We start from the raw sequence: 21,027 nt of genomic DNA on the forward strand, positions 1-21,027 counted from the left end.
ATCCACAGAACAAGGGGGAGAGAATTCTGCACTCTTTGGACGTACACAGACAGCTTAGATTTTACTTGGACAGAACCAAAGCTTTCAGGAAGACAGAGCAATTACTAGTGGCATATGCTGCAGGATCACAAGGAAAGGCTATCTCAAAGCAGACTATTTCTAAGTGGATAGGCCACTACATTCGTTTATGCTATTTACACCATGGCAAGCCAGTGCCTAAGGGCATGAGGCCACATTCCACCAGAGCTGCAGCCACTTCAGCAGCCTTTCCCAGGGGAGTACCAACCAGAGACATTTTCGAGGCGGCTACTTGGAGTTCAGTGCACACCTTTACAAAGCATTATCATCTGCCACTGTATTCTAAATCCAGGGCAGGCTTTACCACTGCAGTTCTGCAGGGCCTCATAGCTGCTCCTAATGCTGTTTAGCTACAGCCTCCCACCCATAGCTTTGGGACTCTACCCAAATGTAATGACTGCAACAGTGAAACACAAAGAACATAGTACAGTTGTGTACACTTACCATAAATGTAGATGTTCGAGTGTATTCACTGTTGCAGTCCAGGTTACCCAACCGCCATCCCCCTTTTTTCTATGGATCTTATCTTTCCTTCTATGATTTATACAACCTATGTGGTGTATTTGCTTATAGATGAAGGTAAAATTTATATTGTTGCATTTATTGATATATATATATATATATATATATATATATATATATATATATATATATATATAAAGTTTGGCTATCCTTTTAGGGGGCACCTGACATCTGGGGCAAGAAAAACTGAAGAAAATGGCGTTGGCTGCTTCTTTTATACCCCTGATGACCTGTCGTCAGGGAAGGGGTGACAGCAGCTGACGCAGGACCCAAGACTTTGGAATTCAGGCCGGCTGAGGGCAACCTGCCAGCAGGATTACCCAAATGTAATGACTGCAAGAGTGAATACACTCGAACATCTACATTTATGGTAAGTGTACACAACTGTACTTTCCCAACACAGAGCAGCAGGGAATGGTACCAAACTCTCTGTGGCTGTTTGTATCACACATTGTAGTTGCTTTTAATGTGAACTAAATTAGTAGATAAGGTGGCATCATTTTTGTCAGTGTCCTTGCTCATGTAAGTTTCTTATATTTAAGGTGATTTTTTTCCCAGCATTATTAATAGATGCAGTGGTCTGATTCGGTGTGAGATGAGTGCATAGTGAGCCCTTGGACTTATTTCATTATTATTTCAGTGCATCATGATGTTGCTGATGCTTAAATGTCTTGCTTCTAATATATTATTTTTCTACTCTGTAGAATGAAGATCGATACTCGTTTTCAGTGAACTCCCCTACTAACCAGACAGGTAAGGAAATTTGCTGGAAATCAGTCTCAGTGTCCAGTTTAGGAGCTTCCATAATGTAAAACAGGGTAAAATATTGCACTGTTATGAACCCTATGAAAAACACTTCTTGATTTACATCAGAAGTGCATTATGCATTTACTGTATACACTGTTAAGTTGTGTATTGCTGTGTGTGTTGTAATTCAAGGTGAGCTGCAGAGGCAGAGATGTTGTAGTGAAATGCAGTATTCTTTATCTGTATGTGCCAGTATGTATGATTTGCCTGTCTCCTACAAGCAGATTATCAAGCAGTATTGTGGAAGTGGATAGAAGTATATTTCTTACACAATACGGATATCAGGTGGGAGGCAGTGTGATTTTCTAGATGTTGCAACAGTAACTAGTGTTAGGGAATCTACTGTTTCAAACTCCCAGAATAATTCTAAGCAAGCTACACAGAACTTTGTTTAACTTAAGTGCTTCCTTCCTTTCTCAGTGTACTTTCTGCTCAATCTTATGATGTTCTTCATCTCACATTGCTGCAGTCATAACCTGTGGGGTAGTCCGCTGTCCTCGGTCGGCCCGAATACCAAAGTATTAGGCTGGCGTCGGTCATGGGCGCTCAGATCTGACGTCAGTGCGTCATGGTATTAAAGCGCATGACCGACGTCATATCCTCAGTCTTTTTTGCTGCATGGTCCGAAGCAGAAGCAGCGTTTGCAAGTGCCGTTCGGCGTTCTGAAATTTTCGTATTCTGAGTTTCAGACCGAAACCAAGTTGGGCTAAGTACCCGTTAGAATATTTTTGTTTTTTCTTGCCTCAGTTAATTCCGGATGTCAGAAAAAGTGAATAGTTGTATTTCTTGTGGGAAACAGATACCGCATAGGGATTACCACTCTCTCTGTATTCCTTGTTTGGGGCCTGAGCACGACGTAGTCGGGTGTCGCTTTTGTGCTAGGTTTAATAAGCGCACCATTAAACGTAGGTTAGATTGCGCTAGGCTTGTCTTCGGTAAGCGGTGTAATTGCAATATGCCGTCGGATTCTCCGACGCCCGCTACCGCTAAGAAGCGCAAGGAAAAATCGTTAAGGTCCAAGCAGGATGAGTCGTCCGTTCCGGACGCCGGTTCTTTAGAAACTACGGTGGAATCTGTAGATCCAGCCGAGGTTTCAGCTGAGTCTCAGGGGGAGACGTTAATTTTGCAGGATGTGGCCTCTCAGGAGTCAGGTCAGGCTGAGGGGGCCTCTCAGGTTGCTGTACTCCCTTCTTTGCCTAAGGTGGTTAGGCCTTCTCCTTCTGTCCCTAAGGTACCTTCTAAGGGCAGGCCTGGTTTGTCTTCCTCAGGTGTCAGTCCTAGTTCTGCAGGTTCTGTGCCTAAAAACACATGCTTAAAATGGCAGAAGATTTAATTTCCTTAATCAGGGGTTCTATGCCCCCTCCAGATAAGAGGCCTAGGGTGGAGCCAGAGGTGGAAAGTTTGGAACAGGCTTCAGATTACTCAGAGTCTTCGGCTGAAGACACTCAGGATTTTCCTCCTTATTCTGATTCAGACGCAGAGGATTCCACTCCTTCTGCTTCTCCTCCAGAGGATTTTTCTTTTTCAGAAACCCTGCATTCTATGAGGGAGCATTTTAAATGGGAAGGTCAGGATTTCTCGGATTCCCGAAAGAGGCTTAGGGAATTTTTGTTTTCACCACAACATCGGCCCTTAGCTATACCTCCTGTTTTGGATGTTGTTCAGGATGTTTTCTCGGAGGCTTCCCTTAATCCAGACTCTTTGCCTCCTGCACCAGTTAAACCAGATAGGTATTACAGAGTACCTGAGGCTCATAAATATTTGTATAAGAGCCCAAGGGCTGACCCAGAAACTATTAGCCAGGGACCCAAGGGTGTCAGGGCTTCTGTTGTAAAGAATCCAGTTCCTATGGATAAAGATTCTAGAGCTTTGGATAGGTGGGGTAAGAAAGTGTACACCTCTTCCACTCTAGCAATGAGGGCTCTGAATTGCCAGTTTCATATGTTGAAGTACCAGAATTTTCTCATTACTCAGTTAAAATCTAAGGTAGATGCTTTGGCAGAGGGCATAGTGTAAGGAATTACAGGATTTGGTTCATGCCTCTGATCAGGTGGGTAAGCATTCTTTGCAGTGTGGATGTTCTTCATTCCACATTGCTGCAGTCCTAACTATTGGGTAGTCCGCTGTCCAGTCGGCCCGAATACCAGAGTATATGGCTGACGTCGGTCAGGGCGCATTAGACTGACGTCAGTACGTCAGGGTACTAATGCGCATGACCGACGTCATATCCTCAGTCTTTTTTGCCGCATGGTCCGATGCAGAAGCAGTTTTGCGAGTGCAGGTTGGCGTTCTGAAATATTTCCGAAGTCGGAGTTTCAGACCGAATCAGAGTTGGCTAAGTACCCGCTAGAACATTTTGGTTTTTCTTGCCTCAGTATTTAACCGGATGTCAGAAAAAGTGAATAACTGTATTTCTTGTGGGAAACAGATACCTCATAGGGATTACCATACCTTGTGTATACCTTGTTTAGGGCCTGAGCACGACGTTGTTGGATGCCGCTCTTGTGCTAGGTTTAACAAACGCACTATTAAGAGAAGGTTAGACTGTGCCAGGTTAGTGTTTGGGAAGCGTTGTAATTATAAAATGCCGCCGGATGCTCCGACGCCCGCCTGGCCCAAGAAGCGCAAGGACAAAACAGCGAAGCCTAGGGTTGATGAACCGACAGTCCCAGACGTCGGTTCTTTAGAAGGCTCAGTGGAGCCAGAGGTTTTGCCAGGAGTTTCTTTGGAGTCTCAGGCAGAGACTTTACTGTTACAGGATGTGCCTTCTCAGGAGGTAGGCCAGGCTGAGGGGGCTTCTCAGGTAACTGTGCTTCCCTCTCTTCCCAAGGTAGTTAGAGCCTCTCCTTCTGTTTCCAAAACTTCTTTGAGAGGTAGGCCAAGTTTAGCCTCAGTGGGGGCTTCTCCTAGCACTTCAGGTTCTGTGCCTAAGAAACATATGCTTAAAATGGCAGAAGATTTGATTACTATGATTAGAGGTTCTATGCCCCCCCCTGATAAGAGGCCTAGGGTGGAACCTGAGTTTGATAGTTTTGAACAGTGTTCAGAGGCTTCTGAGTCTTCTGAAGATTTGCAGGAGTATCCTCCTTATTCTGATTCTGATGTGGATGATTCCACTCCTACAGCTTCTCCTCCTGAGGATTTCTCATTTTCAGAGACTCTGCATTCCATGAGGGAGCACTTTAAATGGGAAGGACAGGATTACTCTGATTCCAGGAAAAGGCTTAGGGAATTCTTGTTTTTACCCCTGCATAGGCCCTTAGCTATACCTCCTGTGTTGAATGTGGTGGAGGATGTTTTTGCAGAGGCTTCCCTGAACCCTGATTCTTTGCCTCCTGCTCCTGTTAAACCTGATAGGTACTATAGGGTGCCTGAAGCTCATAAGTATCTTTTTAAGAGTCCTAGGGCAGACCCGGAAACTGTTTCTCAGGGACCTAAAGGTGTTAAGGCCTCTGTGGTTAAAAACCCTGTTCCCACTGATAGAGGCAAGGGCTTTGGATAGATGGGGAAAGAAAGTGTATACTTCTTCCACTTTGGCCATGAGGGCGTTAAATTGTCAGTTTCACATGCTAAAATATCAAAATTATCTCCTTTCACAACTGAAATCTAAGGTGGATGCTTTGGCGGGAGGTATTGAGTGTAAAGAGTTGCTGGATTTAGTTCATGTGTCTGAACAAGTGGGTAAGCATTCTTTGCAATGTGGTTTTGATGCTGTACAGGCCTCCTCGAGGGTGGCTGCCACTAGTTCTGTTCTTCGCAGGCATGCCTGGTTGAGGGATCAGAATTTAGCTGAGCATGTTAAGACAAGGATTTTGGATGCTCCTTTACAGTCTGATGTGTTGTTTGGTTCGCCTGTGGAAGCCGTTTTAAAGAAAATGGAGGACAAAGCTAAGTCTATGCAAACTGTTAAAGATTTTTGCAGGTGCAGCCAAGTTTAGTAGAAATTGGCCTACTAAGGGATGGACATATCCTGCTTATGATTCCCAGTCTAGGGGTAGGTCTAGACGTGGTAGGGGCAGAGCTCAGGGTTCTTTTAGGCCTAGAACAGGGAGTTCACCTGCTCAGACTTCTGGTGAGGGCAGGGTCAGTCCTTTCGTAAACAGACCCAATGACCTGCCTTTTCAGCTGCCAGTAGATTCTCGCTGGCAGCTCCTTTGGGAGGAAGACTGTCTCTTTTCAAAGAAAATTGGGATTTAATTACTCAAGACAGATGGGTGTTGGATATCATTCACCACGGTTACAGGTTTTATTTCCATACATTGCCCCTTTCAAAGGCATGCCAGACGCTCCTCCTCGAAAGAGGCTCACAAGCAAATTTCTCTGTTACTCCAAATAGGGGCCATTCAGCCAGTCCCTGTATCAGAAAGGGGCCTAGGATTTTATTCTCGCCTGTTCCTAGTACCAAAGAAGGGGAACACGTGGAGACCAATTTTGGATTTATCTATCCTCAACACTTATCTGGACATTCCCAAGTTCAAGATGTTGACGTTACAACAGCTTTTACCTCTGCTGGGCAAAGATCACTGGATGGTAACTTTAGATCTCAAGGAAGCTTACCTTCATGTGCCTATAAGACTAAGTTGCAGGAAGTATCTGCGTTTCGAGCTGGAAATTCTCATTATCAGTTCTCTGCATTGCCCTTTGGCTTATCTACTCGCCCAGAGTATTCACAAAGGTTCTGGCTCCAGTGATAGCTTACTTCAGGCTAAAAGGAATTCAAATCTATCCTTACTTGGACGATTGCCTGATTCTGGCTCAAGAAAAGGAAGATCTTCTACAGCATCTGGAATATGTTATAGCAGTGCTAAGATGCCTAGGGTATTCTGTGAACGAAATAAAGTCCAGTCTAGTACCCTCTCAAGACATGTGCTTTCTGGGTGTGAGACTGAATACAGCAGCCCAGATGGCCTTTTAACCCCGGACAAACAAAAGAGTCTATCCCTTTACTTCCATCAACTATCTCATCAGTCTGACTGCAAGGACAGTCCTTCAAGCATTAGGGTTCATGGCATCTTGTATTCTGGTGCTTCCCAATGCCAAACTGCATATGAGGAAGCTGCAATGGTATCTCAAAATGTATGGACACAGCACTGCCAGGATTTGGACACTGTCATTCAAATAATACCTTGCCTTCAAAAGAATTTTGTGGTGGGCTCAGGAATGTCACCTAAACAAGGGACTCTCTGTGACCCGCCAGAGGCGAGTCAGATTTTAACGACAGATGCCTCGGACATTGCTTGGGAGCTCATCTAAATGGAAAGTGGATACAAGACAAGTGGCCTGCCAGACTACAGCATCTACATATCAACATGAAGGAGATGTTAGCAGTCCAGTTTGCATTAATGGCTTTCAGGAGTTACTTCTTCCAGGGCAGGTGTTGATTCTAACAGACAACACAACTGTCATGTGGTACATCAACAAACAAGGGGAACACATTCTTATCCTCTATGCAGGCAAGCAATGATTTTATGGGAGACTGCTCAGCTTGCAACTAACTCTAGAGCCAAGGTTTCGGCCGGAGTACAGAACTCCTTAGCAGATGTGTTAAGCAGACAAATCATGGATCCCCACAGTGGAAACTGGATCTTCATGTATTTCAGAAATTGACAGTGTCATGGGGAACTCCAGACATAGATCTGTTCGCTTCTCCGCTAAACCACCAGCTGCCAAAGTTTTGCACAAAGGGTTTCATCACACAGCTTGGAAAGTGGATGCTCTTTCTTTCAGTTGGAAAAATCTTCATGTGTATGCCTTTCCACCTCTGCCTCTTCTTCCAAAGGTGCTCTTAAAGGTCAGACAAGACAAGCCAAGGATGATTTTAATAGCTCCAGATTGGCCTCGCAACACTGGTACCCACTACTAAGGAGTCTGGTAAGGAAGCCTCCATGGCCTTTACCTTTGATTCCACATCTGTTATCTCAGAAGGACGGTCATCTGCTCAATGTCAAGCTTCACTCTCTTCATCTAACAGCCTGGCATATTCTGTGTTGAAACACAGCAGGTCTCAACTTCCTCAACAAGTTTTAAATGTGATTATGGAAGCTAGAAGACCTAGTACAAGGAAAGTGTCAGAAAAATGGAAGAGGTTTTTATTTTGGAGTACAGCAAAGAATTTGGAGATTTCTGAGCCTAATTTGAGTGTGGCTCTTCAGTATCTTACTGAGTTATTGGACAAAGGTTTGTCCTTCTCTTCCATTAAGATTCATGCTGCAGCAATTTCAGCTCACTATGATTGTGACCCACCATTGTTTTCGTGATCCTTTGTTCAAGCAGTTTCTTAGAGGGCAAAGAATATAAGACCCCCGAGCTCCTACTCCTGCTTGGGATCTCAATTTTGTGTTGGAAAACTTACTCTACAACCTTTTGAGGCTACTGCTGAATTGAAATACTTGTCATGGAAGACTGCTTTTCTGTTGGCTATTACTTCTGCAAGAAGGGTGTCTGAGTTGCAGGCCCTTATGGCAGTAGAGCCCTTTTGATTTTCCATAAGGATAGGGTATCATTGCACTAATCCTTCCTTTATGCCTAAGGTGGTTTCTAGTGTGGCTTTAAACCAAACTATTCATTTGCCTACTTTTATGCAGACCCCAAAATAAAGGGAAAAGATTTTGCACACTTTAGATGTACACAGGCAATTCGTTATTATTTAAGCAGGACTAAGGATTTTAGGCAGTCTCAGCAGTTGTTTGTTTCTTTTGCTTTGAGTTCGCAGGGCAAGCCTGTGTCAAAACAAACTATTTCTAGGTGGATTGGGTTTTGCATTGCATTTTGTTATTCCCATCATGGCAAGGAGATTCCAGCTGGGATTAGGCCTCATTCCACTAGGGCTACTGCCACTTCAACAGCATTTCTAAGGGGGGTGGCAACTAAGGATATTTTGGAGGCGGCTACTTGGAGTTCAGTGCATACTTTCTCTAAGCATTATCACCTTCCTCTCTACTCTAAGTCTAGGGCTGGTTTTGCCACAGCTATTTTGCAAGGCATGTTGTCAGCTCCTGCTTCTTTATGATTTGCCAGCCGCCCTTACCTCTGCTTTGGGATTCTACAGACTGCAGCAATGTGGAATGAAGAACATAGTACAGTTTTGTACCTACCATAAATGTAGATGTTCGAGGATCCACATTGCTGCAGTCCTCCCTCCTTCCCCTCTGTGTTTAGGGGTGGTTGTGTAGGTGAGGTTATATGCTGATATTTTTGTATATAATTTTGTATATAATGTACATATTTTTGGTGCAGGTATTTTGGGCCTTGTCTTTTTAGGGTCTTCTGACATCTGGGGCAAGAAAAGACTGAGGGATATGTCGGTCATGCGCATTAGTACCCTGACGCACTGACGTCAGTCTAATGCGCCCTGACCGACGTCAGCCATATACTCTGGTATTCGGGCCGACTGGACAGCGGACTACCCAATAGTTAGGACTGCAGCAATGTGGATCCTCGAACATCTACATTTATGGTAGGTACAAAACTGTACTTTTCGATGCTTTACAGGCTTCTTCCAGGGTGGCTGCCACTGGATCAGTTATTCGCAGGCACGCCTGGCTTAAGGATCAGAATTTGTCAGAGCATGTTAAAGCTAGAATTTTGGATGCTCCTTTACAGTCTGAAGTTTTGTTTGGTTCTCCTGTGGAGTCTGTCTTAAAGAAAATGGAAGACAAGGCTAAGTCTATGCAGACTGTTAAAGATTTTTTGCAGGTGCAGCCCCCTAAGTTTAGCAGGAATTGGCCTACTAAGGGATGGGCTTATCCTTCTTCTGATTCACAGTCTAGGGGCAGATCTAGGCGTGGTAGGGGCAGAGCTCAAGGTTCTTTCAGGCCTAGAACGTGGAGTTCCCCTGCACAATCTACAGGTGAGGGCAGGGGCCAGTCCTTTCGTAAACAGGCCCAATGACCTGCATCTTCAGCTGCCAGATCCCTCCTGTTTGGCAGCTCCTTTGGGAGGAAAGTTGGCACTCTTCAAGCAAAACTGGCTTTTAGTCACCCAGGACAAATGGGTGTTGGACATTATAGACCAAGGCTACAAGTTTTATTTCCACACATTGCCCCCTTTCAAGGGCATGCCAGACGTTCCTCCTCAGCAAAGGGTAGAGGCTCACAAACAGATTTCTTTACTTCTTCAAATGGGGGCTATACAGCAGGTCCCTCTGTCAGAAGTGGGCCTAGGTTTTTATTCTCGCCTGTTTCTTGTACCAAAGAAAGGAAACACTTGGAGGCCAATTTTGGATTTATCTATCCTCAACACATACCTGGACATTCCAAAATTCAAAATGTTGACGTTGCAACAACTTCTGCCTCTGTTGGGCAAAGATCACTGGATGGTAACTCTGGATCTCAAAGAGGCTTATCTTCATGTTCCTATCAGGCCCAGTTGCAGGAGATTCCTGCGTTTGGCTGGGACTTTACATTATCAATTCTCTGCATTGCCCTTTGGCTTATCTACTGCACCAGGGTGTTCACAAAGGTTCTGGCTCCGGTGATAGCCTTCTTAAGGTTAAGAGGAATACAAATTTATCCTTATTTGGACGATTGCCTGATTCTTGCTCAAGACAAAAACAAGCTTCTTCACCATCTACAGTATGTTATGGCAGTGTTAAGGTGCCTAGGGTATTCTGTGAACGAAACAAAGTCCAGTCTAGTACCCTCTCAGGAAATGTGCTTTCTGGGTGTGAGACTGAATACAGCTTCCCAGATGGCTTTTTTGACCCTGGACAAGCAAAGGAACCTTACACTTTACTTCCAACAATTGTCTCTGGTCCAGGCTGACTGCAAGGACAGTCCTTCAAGCCTTGGGGTTCATGGCATCTTGTATTCTGGTGCTTCCCAATGCCAAACTGCATATGAGGAAGCTACAATGGTATCTCAAAATGTGTGGACACAACACTGCCACGATCTGGACACTGTCATTCAAATAATACCTTGCATTCAAAAGGAATTTTGTGGTGGGCTCAGGAATGTCACCTAAACAAGGGACTCTCTGTGACCCGACCAGAGGAGTCGGATCTTAACGACAGATGCCTCGGACAAGGCTTGGGGAGCACACCTCAATGGAAAATGGGTTCAAGACACGTGGCCTGCCAGACTTCAACATTTACATATCAACTTGAAGGAGATGTTAGCAGTCCAATTTGCATTGATGGCTTTCAGGGATTTACTTCACCCGGGACAAGTGTTGATTCAAACAGACAACACAACTGTCATGTGGTACATCAACAAGCAAGGGGGAACCCATTCGTACCCTCTTTGCAGGCAAGCTATGATTTTGTGGGAGACTGCTCTCAGTTTGCACCTCACTCTTCAGGCAAGGTTTCTGCCAGGAGCACAGAACTCCTTAGCAGATGTTTTGAGCAGACAGATGGTGGATCCCCACGAGTGGAAGTTGGATCCTCATGTATTTCGACAGTTGACAATGATATAGGGGACTCCAGACATAGATCTGTTCGCTTCTCCACTAAATTTCCAGTTGCCAAAGTTTTGCACGAAGATGTTTCATCCAACAGCTTGGAAAGTGGATGCTCTATCATTCAGTTGGAGCAATCTTCACGTCTATGCCTTTCCTCCTCTGCCTCTCCTTCCCAAGGTGCTCTTGAAGGTCAGACAAGACAAGCCCTCCATGATTCTAATAGCTCCAGATTGGCCTCGACAGCACTGGTACCCTCTGCTGAGGAGTTTAGTGCGGGAGCCTCCTTGGCCTTTGCCTTCAATTCCACACCTTTTGTCTCAGGCGGGCAATCATTTCCTCAATGTCAGGATTCAGTCCCTGCATCTAACAGCATGGCATATTCTGTTCTAGAACCTGGAGGGTCAGCTGCCTCAACAAGTTTTGAATGTTATTTTGGAGGCCAGAAGGCCTAGTACAAGGAAAGTTTATGCTGATAAATGGAGGAGATTTTTATTTGGAGCAAAGCAAAGAGCTTTGATGTTTCCAGGCCTGATTTGAGTGTTTCTCTTCAATATCTTACAGAATTATTAGACAAGGGTTTGTCCTTCTCCTCTGTAAAAGTTCATGCTGCAGCCATTTCTGCTCACTATGACTGTGACCCACCTTTATTCTCTCATCCTTTGTTTAAGCAATTCCTTAGAGGGGCAAAGAACATAAGACCCCCGCGTAGAGCTCCTACTCCTTCCTGGGATCTCAATTTTGTGTTGGAAAAACTTACTTTACCTCCTTTTGAACCTGCAGCTACGTCTGAGTTAAAGTTTTTGTCTTGGAAGACTGCTTTTTTGTTTGCCATTACGTCTGCTAGAAGGATATCTGAATTACAGGCTCTAATGGCAGTTGAACCCTTCCTGATTTTTCATAAGGATAGGGTATCTCTGCGTACTAACCCTACTTTTATGCCTAAAGTGGTTTCAAATGTGGCCTTGAACCAATCTATTCATTTGCCTACCTTTTATGCTGATCCCCAAAATAAAGGGGAGAAAATTTTGCACACTTTGGATATTCACAGGCAATTGCGTTATTATTTGAGCAGGACTAAAAGGTTCAGACAGTCTCAACAGTTATTTGTCTCTTTTGCTTTGGGCTCTCAGGGTAAACCTGTTTCAAAACAAACTATTTCTAAGTGGATTGGCCATTGTATTGCCTTTTGTTATTCTCATCATGGTAAGGAGATTCCGGCTGGAATCAGACCTCATTCCACTAGGGCTACTGCCACTTCTACTGCTTTTTTAAGGGGTGTAGCTACTAAAGATATTTTGGAAGCAGCTACTTGGAGTTCAGTGCACACTTTTTCTAAACATTACCATCTCCTCTTTATTCCAAATCTAGGGCTGGATTTGCCACTGCAGTCTTACAGGGCATATTAGCAGCTCCCAATGCTTTATGATTTTGCCAACCTCCCTTTACCTTTGCTTTGGGATTCTACCCACAGGTTATGACTGCAGCAATGTGAGATGAAGAACATAGTACAGTTTTGTACCTACCATAAATGTAGATGTTCGAAGATCCACATTGCTGCAGTCCAATTTACCCTCCCTCCTTCCCCTCTGTAGTTTGGAGTGGTTGTATGGTTTGGGTTGTAGATGTTGTTTGTACATGGGTTTTGGAGGTTTTTCTATTTTGGGCTGTGGCCTTTCTTTTTAGGGCCTTCTGACATCTGGGGCAAGAAAAGACTGAGGATATGACGTCGGTCATGCGCTTTAATACCATGGCGCACTGACGTCAGATCTGAGCGCTCATGACCGACGCCAGCCTAATACTTTGGTATTCGGGCTGACCGAGGACAGCGGACTACCCCACAGGTTATGACTGCAGCAATGTGGATCTTCAAACATCTACATTTATGGTAGGTACAAAACTGTACTTTTCCTTGTACATTTGTGCTGTGTTTTGTTAGCCTTTCTTCATGACTTTGAATGTTTGAACTTAGAACTTATGATTTTTTTTTCATGTTATGCAGAAAGTCCATTCATTTTATTACAGCACTGTATCTATACCACCTGGTTTCCAAAGATATCTTGAACAGTAAAATTAAAGGTACAAATAATAGAAAAATACTACCTATCCCACTTGTAGAATGTTGACATGAAAGAATTCAAATTAAAATAGCAGATTCTAAATTACCACATATTGCACTTCTTCATCCTGACCTATGTGGATACTGCATCCATTTATTTTGTACAAGGAGTGCTTAGTTGAGTTTAATCAGTGGGCTTCCCATGGTAAAATCTTCACTTTCAGTAGAAGGTGTTGATTAGTCTTTTCTTTAAAAGAATGAAGGTTGATAAAACATCCTTTTCTGTTGTTTTATCGTTTTATGCAACATTGAGCTTGGTTATAATGTATTTGTGTGTCATTCAGTCTGTTTTTCCCCACACAGGTAACATTTTTTCCATCAAATATGCTGATTTTTCATCTTTCAACATTAGTTTTGCCTTTTCATTAACTCTTCATCTTGGCTGCTTGTTAAAAAAATGATTAAAAGCATCAGACTGGTAACTGTACTTTTGAGCTGCTTTCAAGGAAGACAGTTTGGGCTGGAGAAGTGTCCGAGAGAGCAACTTCTTTCTCAACCCATGACAAGAAACAAAAGAAATGAGGGAAGATGTCTTATTCTTTCGATTTTTTTTCTTTATAAGCCTGTTGTCTAGCCCTTACAGTGCTATTTGGTCCATTTGTTACCCTAGTCGCACCTGATCGGTAGCCTTATCTGATTTTCCAGGTATTGGTAATCCAGTGACTCTTAGCAGTTATCACACAAGGCTGCCAGGGACTTTTTTTTGTTTTGTGAAGGACTGATTCTCCCACCACTCACAAGTTTGCATCACAACATCTAGTGCAGGTTGTGCTAGTCATCTTACTAATTTTTATTTCACTATTTAATCAAAGTCAAAAGTCAACGTGAACTTTGTCATTCAAACCGCACAACAGTGCAACTGAACAAAATTGCGATACTTCGAACTCTATGTGAATGCAACATATACTGATATTAATACAGCAATAACACATGTACAAAAACTAATCCAACAATAACAAGAGTAAGACATTTATGCAGTGCAGCAATGACATGCACCAAGAAGACTACTCCACTTGCATGTCTTCGTCAGTAGCCAAAATATTGCACAGATCAAAATCAGACAGATTTCAAATTGCATGGAAAGCTAACTTGGCATATTGCACAGAATGTTAACTTGACATCATTAATATTGCACATAAGATTTAAGATTGTACTTTCATAGAGTTAACTGCATATGTCTGAGTTACTTCAGTGTTGCAACTCCAGACCTCCATGACTAGCATGGTGTGTGTCATTACTGGAGTTCAGAAATATGATGGCTTGTGGAAAAAAGCTTCTATTAAATCTGGTGGTTTTGCATCATAAGCTACAGTATCTCCTGCCTGAAGACAAACACAAGAACAGACCATGGGCAAGGTGAGTGCAGTCTTTGACTATTTTCATGGCTCTGTTGAGGCACCGAGCAGTTTGCAAGACCTGGATAGATGGGAGTGTGGACCTGATAATTCTCTACACCACTTTCACCACTCTCTGGAGAGATTTGCGATCTGAAACAGTGCAGTTTCCATGCCACATGTGAGAGATTACTAGTCAGGATGCTTTTAATGGTACCCCTTTAGAAGGTTGTGAGAACTGAAGGTGGTTTTGCTGTCCTCAACCTTCTTAGAAAGTGTAGATGCTGTTGCACCTTCTTGACAATGTAATTAGTGTTTATTGACCAAGACAAGTCTTCAGTGATGTGCAACCCCAGGAACTTGGTGCTCTTCACCCTTTCCACTGTTTCTCCTTTGACTGTGAGTGGAGAATGAGCCTTGCTTCTCTTCCTGAAGTCTACTATTATCTCCTTTAATAACTAAATGGGTAATTTAGTGTAAAGAACCATTTCAGCCATGACCCCAGGTGTAAAGACAAAATAAAAATCAGTATGTGCAGAATCATTTTGTCCAAGAAAACAGTAGACCCATAATTACTCATCATGTACATTGTTCAGGTAAAAGTAAACGTGATGCATATTAGTCCAGAGACAAATATTGAAAAGTGTGGTAGGAAGATTCATATATCTACATTATTAAACTAAAGATAAAAATTATATGTATTGGTAAAATTGCAGATAAATTATTTTTGTATGAGTACAGTGAAACATATATCTACAATAGAAAACACTTACCAATTTTATACAGTTGAATAAGTGCAGAGAAAATGTTTTTTGTTTGGAGGCAGTGAACCATATATCCTACAGTAGTACGGCTAAAATAAAAGAGTAAGTTCAAATTTTTGAGTTAGAGGATCATATGCATATAGTTATAACAGGGAGCAAATATAAGAGTTCTCTTACTGATTGTCTTATATTAATAGGAACTACGTACATATTTACAACGAACAGCTTATGAGCAAGCGGTATAACATTGAGACTGAAGAGTTGCACTTAATCTGGGAAAAAAAACAAATGGTGTAGTATCTCACTTATCTATTGTCCCTAAAACACTTGCAATCCACCTAATTGTGAAGGTGATCAGAGAGTGCTATTTTGAACTGTAAGAGAGTAGTCTCAGATTTCATTTTAGGTAATAGTTTATTCCATAGTGCAGGGCCCAGTTTGGAAAAGCCTCATTCCCCAGTAACGGTTTGTGGAGTTCTGCTTTGGGTAAGAATGTTTTCCTGGGTGTTTCTTAAGAAATATGCTTGTAGGCAATAATGTTAATTTTAAGTGGCGAGTACCTAATAAGAAAGTAGAGGTGGTTGTGATCAGTGACCAATTTAATTTGTTGAGTGGATTATATTGGTAGGTATGGGAGTTTGCAAGCCCAGTAAATCTGCTGAATTTATTTTCTGTTTGTAATCTTTGGGAGTTGTATACTTCATTAAAGGCAAGACGTGGAAGTTAATTTTCCAGATGTCCTTCATGGATGCATCTGCAGTCATAACAACTGGGTTGTCCTGTCGTCAGGCAGCCCTTCAGTCGGCCGGATTCCAAAGTCCGGGTCCGGCTTCGGCTGATGTCGCACTTCACCCGACGTCATCTCTGCTGGTCTTCGGGTATAAAGGCATCAGCCGACGCCATTTTCTTCAGTCTTTCTTGCCGTGGCCAAGCAGAAGCTGTTCGCAAGTGCCGGTCGGTCGGATCCAGAGATTACTACTACCGAATACTATCAAGACTTCTAAAAGCTAAGTACCCCGTTGGGGACTCTTTCTTGCCTCAGCCGATGTCAGAAAAAGTCAATAACTGTTTAACTTGTGGGAAACAAATACCTCCTAAAGATTTCCATTCTTACTGTTTGCCTTGTCTAGGCCCACACCACGACGTAGCAGCCTGTTCGGCCTGTGCTTCATTCAACCGACGAACGCTTAGGCGTCTGTCGGAGTTTGCTGAACAGTTTTTCGGTTCTGATTTTGCGTACATTATGCCGTCGGATCCTCCGACTTCCCAAATTGTTAAACGCAAAGAAAAAGACCGACACTCGCGGTCCACGGTTTCGGCCGAAACCATGGTTAAGCAATCCGCGAGTGTCTCGGTTTCGGCCGAAACCGAGAAAACTGATCAAAGCACAGCTGAATCTATGACTACTTCTGAGGTTCCTGCTACATTACTTGAATCGACCTCAGATATTTTACCTACTACAGTGGTTCCTAGTGACTTATCAGACACCATCCCTTTGGATGTCTCTACCCCAGCACGTGGTGCTGCTAGGCCTCCTGCAGCCATGTTAATTAAGGCCTTTGCCAGGGCTAAAGCAGCCAAGTCTACTAAATCAGTGCCTGTTAAGCCCCCCTCAACCAGGCCCACTTCTAGTGCACAAATGCTTACTCTGGCAGAAGATTTAATAACCTTAATTAGGGATCTCAATCTCACCCAGACAGGGCCTCGCAGCCCCAGAGAAGAGACCTAGAGCAGAGCCCCCAGAGCCTGGGTCCTCTGATGATTCTGCGGATGACTCAGATATTACAGACCAGCCAGAGGCTCCTTTCTCCAATTATGAAGACTCAGATGCTGAAGAATCCATCCCAGCTGCTTCCCACCAGAAGAATTCTCCTTTGGAAACCTTGCATGCCATGCGAGAACATTTCCAATGGCAGCAACAGGATTACTCAGATTCCAGAAAAGACTTAGGACCTTTCTGCACCTTCCACAACATAGGCCCTTAGCTATACCTCCTGTCCTATCTGTTGTGGACGATGCTTTTAATGATGTCTGCACTGCACCAGATTCTTTACCTCCAGCCCCTGCCAAACCAGATAGATTTTACAGGGTACCAGACACCCATCATCACCTATACAAGGCCCCACTTGCAGACCCCGAAACTATATCCCAGGGGCCTAAGGCAGTAGCCTCGACCACAGCAAAAAATCCTATTCCTTCTGAAAGGGAAGCCAGGTCTTTAGACAGATGGGGCAAAAGGTTTACACCTCAGCTACTCTCTCAGCCAGAGCTTTAAACTGTCAGTTTCACATGATACAATACCAAGAGTTTATGCTTGATCAGTTAACTAAAAAGCTATCCTCTGATGACTCTGTAGATAAGAAATATGTATTAGAGATGGTAAATAACATACAACAGGTTAGTAACCATTCACTGAAATGTGGCTATGATGCACTGGAGGCTTCATTTAGATCAGCCATGACTGGCACAGTGATAAGAAGACATGCATGGCTGAAGGAACAGGTCTTACCGGATCATGTTAAAGCTAAGTTATTAGATGCTCCTATGGATAAGGCCAGTTTGTTTGGTACGCCTGCCCAGCAGGTAATGAAGAAAATGGAAGAAAAGGCAAAATCTGTCCAAACAGTAAAAGATTTCTTGCAGGTTCAGCCCCAAGGTTTAGCAGGAACTGGCCTGCCAAAACTGGTCCTTTCCTGACTCCACAAGATCCCAAAGGGGCAGGAATAGACGTTCCAGAGGCAGAAATCAATCCAGAGGGGGTGCCTACAGAGGACGACAGTGGCAAGGTAATAACAGAGGCACAGACACAGCCACTACCACTACAACAGCACAACAACAGTGACTTGATTGTAACTCCGCCTACCAGGGAACAAATAGCAGCACCATTAGGTGGAAAATTAACCTTATTTTCAAAGAACTGGCACTATATCACAAAAGACAAGTGGATTTTGCAAACCATAGACCAAGGTTACCGGTTCCACTTCCACACTTTACCAGTCAAAAGAGGAATGCCAAACCTGCCTCCAAATCAAAAAACAGAAGCTCTACAACAGATAATGCAATTAACAAAGATGAGAGCTGTGGAAAGAGTTCCAAGAACAGAACAAGGCAAAGGATTTTACTCCAGACTATTCCTAGTTCCAAGAAAGGAAAAAAGTTGGAGACCTATTCTCGACCTGTCCACCTTAAATACATACATCATTGTCCCAAAATTCAAAATGCTGACTCTACAGCAACTTCTTCCCATGCTGGGCAAGGAGTGTTGGCTGGTAACTCTAGATCTCAAGGAGGCATACCTGCACGTCCCCATCCGACCAATTTGCAGAAGATACCTCAGATTTCTTGCAGGATCAGAGCACTATCAATTCTCAGCATTGCCCTTTGGCTTATCTACTGCCCAGAGTATTCACAAAATGCCTGGCATCAGTGATCGCCCACTGCAGACTACAGGGAATTCAAATTTATCCATACCTGGACGACTGTCTGCTACAAGGGGACAACCCAAGCAAGCTGACAACAGATTTACAAAGGGTCATTTACTTGCTACAAGCTCTGGGATACACAGTCAATTTACAAAAGTCAAGGCTGATACCATCCCAACCAAGGACATTCTTGGGCTGAATTGGACACAGTAAAACAAATGGCATTCCTAACTACAGAAAAACAAAAGAACTCCCTCTTTACTTCTTGGCACTAACAAGACGGAACAAGTTAACAGCAAGAAAAGTTCTGCAGGCCCTGGGCTTCATGGCATCATGCATAATCTTAGTTCCACATGCCAGGCTACATATGAGAAAACTACAGTGGTACCTAAAGAATTTATGGTCCCAACACAGGCACAGCCTAGAAGCAGAAATTCCACTAATACCATGCCTAAAACAGGAGTTCCTATGGTGGGCTCAAGCATGCCAGTCAAACCCAGGCCTACCCTTTCACAACTATCAAGCAAGCCAAACCATCACAACAGACGCCTCAGACCTAGGATGGGGCGATGATATGCTGGGCACATGCGTACAAGGATTATGGACGAGGACCAGCTTCACCTGCACATCAACCTAAAAGAAATGCTGGCAGTAAAACTGGCAATCCAAAACTTCAGACCATTCCTCAAAGAAGGCCAATTGATGATAAGGACAGACAACACCACTGTCATGTGGTACATCAACAAACAGGGAGGCACTCATTCATACCCCTGTGCAGAATGACCTTGGACCTTTGGAACCTGGCACTCAGCTACAACATCCAGTTACAGGCAATATTCGTACCAGGAAAGGAGAATACTCTAGCAGACATGTTAAGCAGAACCACCTCGGATGCTCACGAATGGATGCTACACCCGGACATTTTCAAGACCATCTCAAAGAAATGGGGAATGCCACAGATAGATCTATTCGCTTCCCTCTCAATCACCAGCTCAAAAATTCTGCACAAGGACATTCCACCCACTTGCATGGAAAGTGGACTCTCTCCTTCAGCTGGAAAGGTCTGACAGCATATGCATTCCCACCTCTTCCCTTGCTACACAAGGTATTACTAAAAATCAAGGAGGAGCGTCCAACGATAATCCTGATAGCTCCAAACTGGCCAAGACAACACTGGTACCCATTGCTAAGGAGCATGTCTCGGGACAAGATGTGGTCAATACCCTGAGGCCTTTGATGTTAACTCAGAACAACTACAACATCATGCATCCAAACCTAAAAGCGTTGCAACTGACTGCATGGAACATTACATAGCAACAACTAATCCAGAACTTTCCCAAAGGGTGAAAGACATTATCCTTGAAGCCCGCAGACCTTCAACAAGAAGGAACTATGCAGGAAAATGGAAAAGATTTGTCATTTGGAGTGCTGAAAGAGGAAAGGATGTGTCAAATATAGATATGGCTAACATTCTGGAGTATTTGGCAGAACTTCTGCATACAGGCCTGTCCTACTCCTCCATCAAGATACATGCATCAGCTATTTCAGCAGAATACAGCTTTGATCCACCTGTCTTTTCACATCCTTTACTCAGGCAGTTCCTCAGAGGGATTAAGAATGTAAAACCCCTAGGAAACCACCATTGCCAGCTTGGGATTTGAACTTTGTACTAGAAAAGCTGACACTCACCTTTTGAGCCAGCAGCAACAGCAGAGCTACAGCATCTATCGTGGAAAACTGCTTTCCTACTGGCAATAACCTCAGCAAGGAGGGTGTCTGAACTTCAGGCCCTAATGGCAGTACAGCCCTTCCTAATCTTCCACCAAGATAGAGTGTCCATGAGGACTAATCCTACATTTATGCCTAAGGTGGTATCCAGAGTGTCTTTAAACCAGGCAATCCACCTACCTACCTTCTTCCCCAACCCTCAAAACAGAGGGGAAAGAATGCTGCATACCTTGGATGTACATAGACAGTTACGCTACTACCTGGACAGAACAAAAGTAACAGAAAAACTGACCAGCTTTTGTAGCCTATGCAACAGGAAGAGAAGGAAAAGCTATTTCCAAACAGACAATCTCCAAATGGATAGGAAATTGCATACGATTCTGTTACTCCTTCCATGGAAAACCAATTCCACAGAACATTAGGCCTCATTCTACAAGGGCAACAGCCACTACCACAGCCTTCTTACGAGGAGTGGCAACCAAGGACATTATTGAGGCGGCTACTTGGACCTCCGTGCATACATTTGCCAAGCATTATAATTTACCTTTGTACTCCAGATCCCGAGCAGGGTTTGCCACTGCTGTACTGTAAGGGATCCTAACCACACCATAATCTATTTTTTCCTCCCCGCTTAGTTGGCTATGGTATTCTACCCAGTTGTTATGACTGCAGATGCATCCATGAAGGACATAGTACAGTTTTGTACCTACCATAAATGTAGATGTCCGAACTGGATAGCATCTGCAGTCAGGATTACCCTCCGTCCTTCCCTCTGTGGTACTCCTAGGGTATTTACCCTCCTAATAGCTAGCTGGTGGGGAGTCTCTTATGGTGTATTTGTTTGTATATATGTACAT

At 43.6% G+C, this 21,027-nt stretch overlaps 1 protein-coding gene across 5 annotated transcripts in view; it reads left to right on the forward strand.

Annotated features, from left to right (window-relative positions):
* The window catches only part of LRCH3 (leucine rich repeats and calponin homology domain containing 3), a 3,082,729-nt gene that overhangs the window by 2,451,328 nt on the left and 610,374 nt on the right, over positions 1–21,027 (forward strand). For all 5 annotated transcript variants that reach the window (XM_044070695.1, XM_044070696.1, XM_044070697.1 and 2 more), the window contains one exon: positions 1,305–1,353. In XM_044070695.1, coding sequence (XP_043926630.1) covers positions 1,305–1,353 — 49 coding nt within the window. The remainder of the gene's footprint in view (positions 1–1,304; positions 1,354–21,027) is intronic.

Source organism: Protopterus annectens, chromosome 4.part1 (assembly GCF_019279795.1).
Source record: "Protopterus annectens isolate FY-2018-M chromosome 4.part1, PAN1.0, whole genome shotgun sequence".
Classification (NCBI taxonomy): domain Eukaryota; kingdom Metazoa; phylum Chordata; order Ceratodontiformes; family Protopteridae; genus Protopterus; species Protopterus annectens.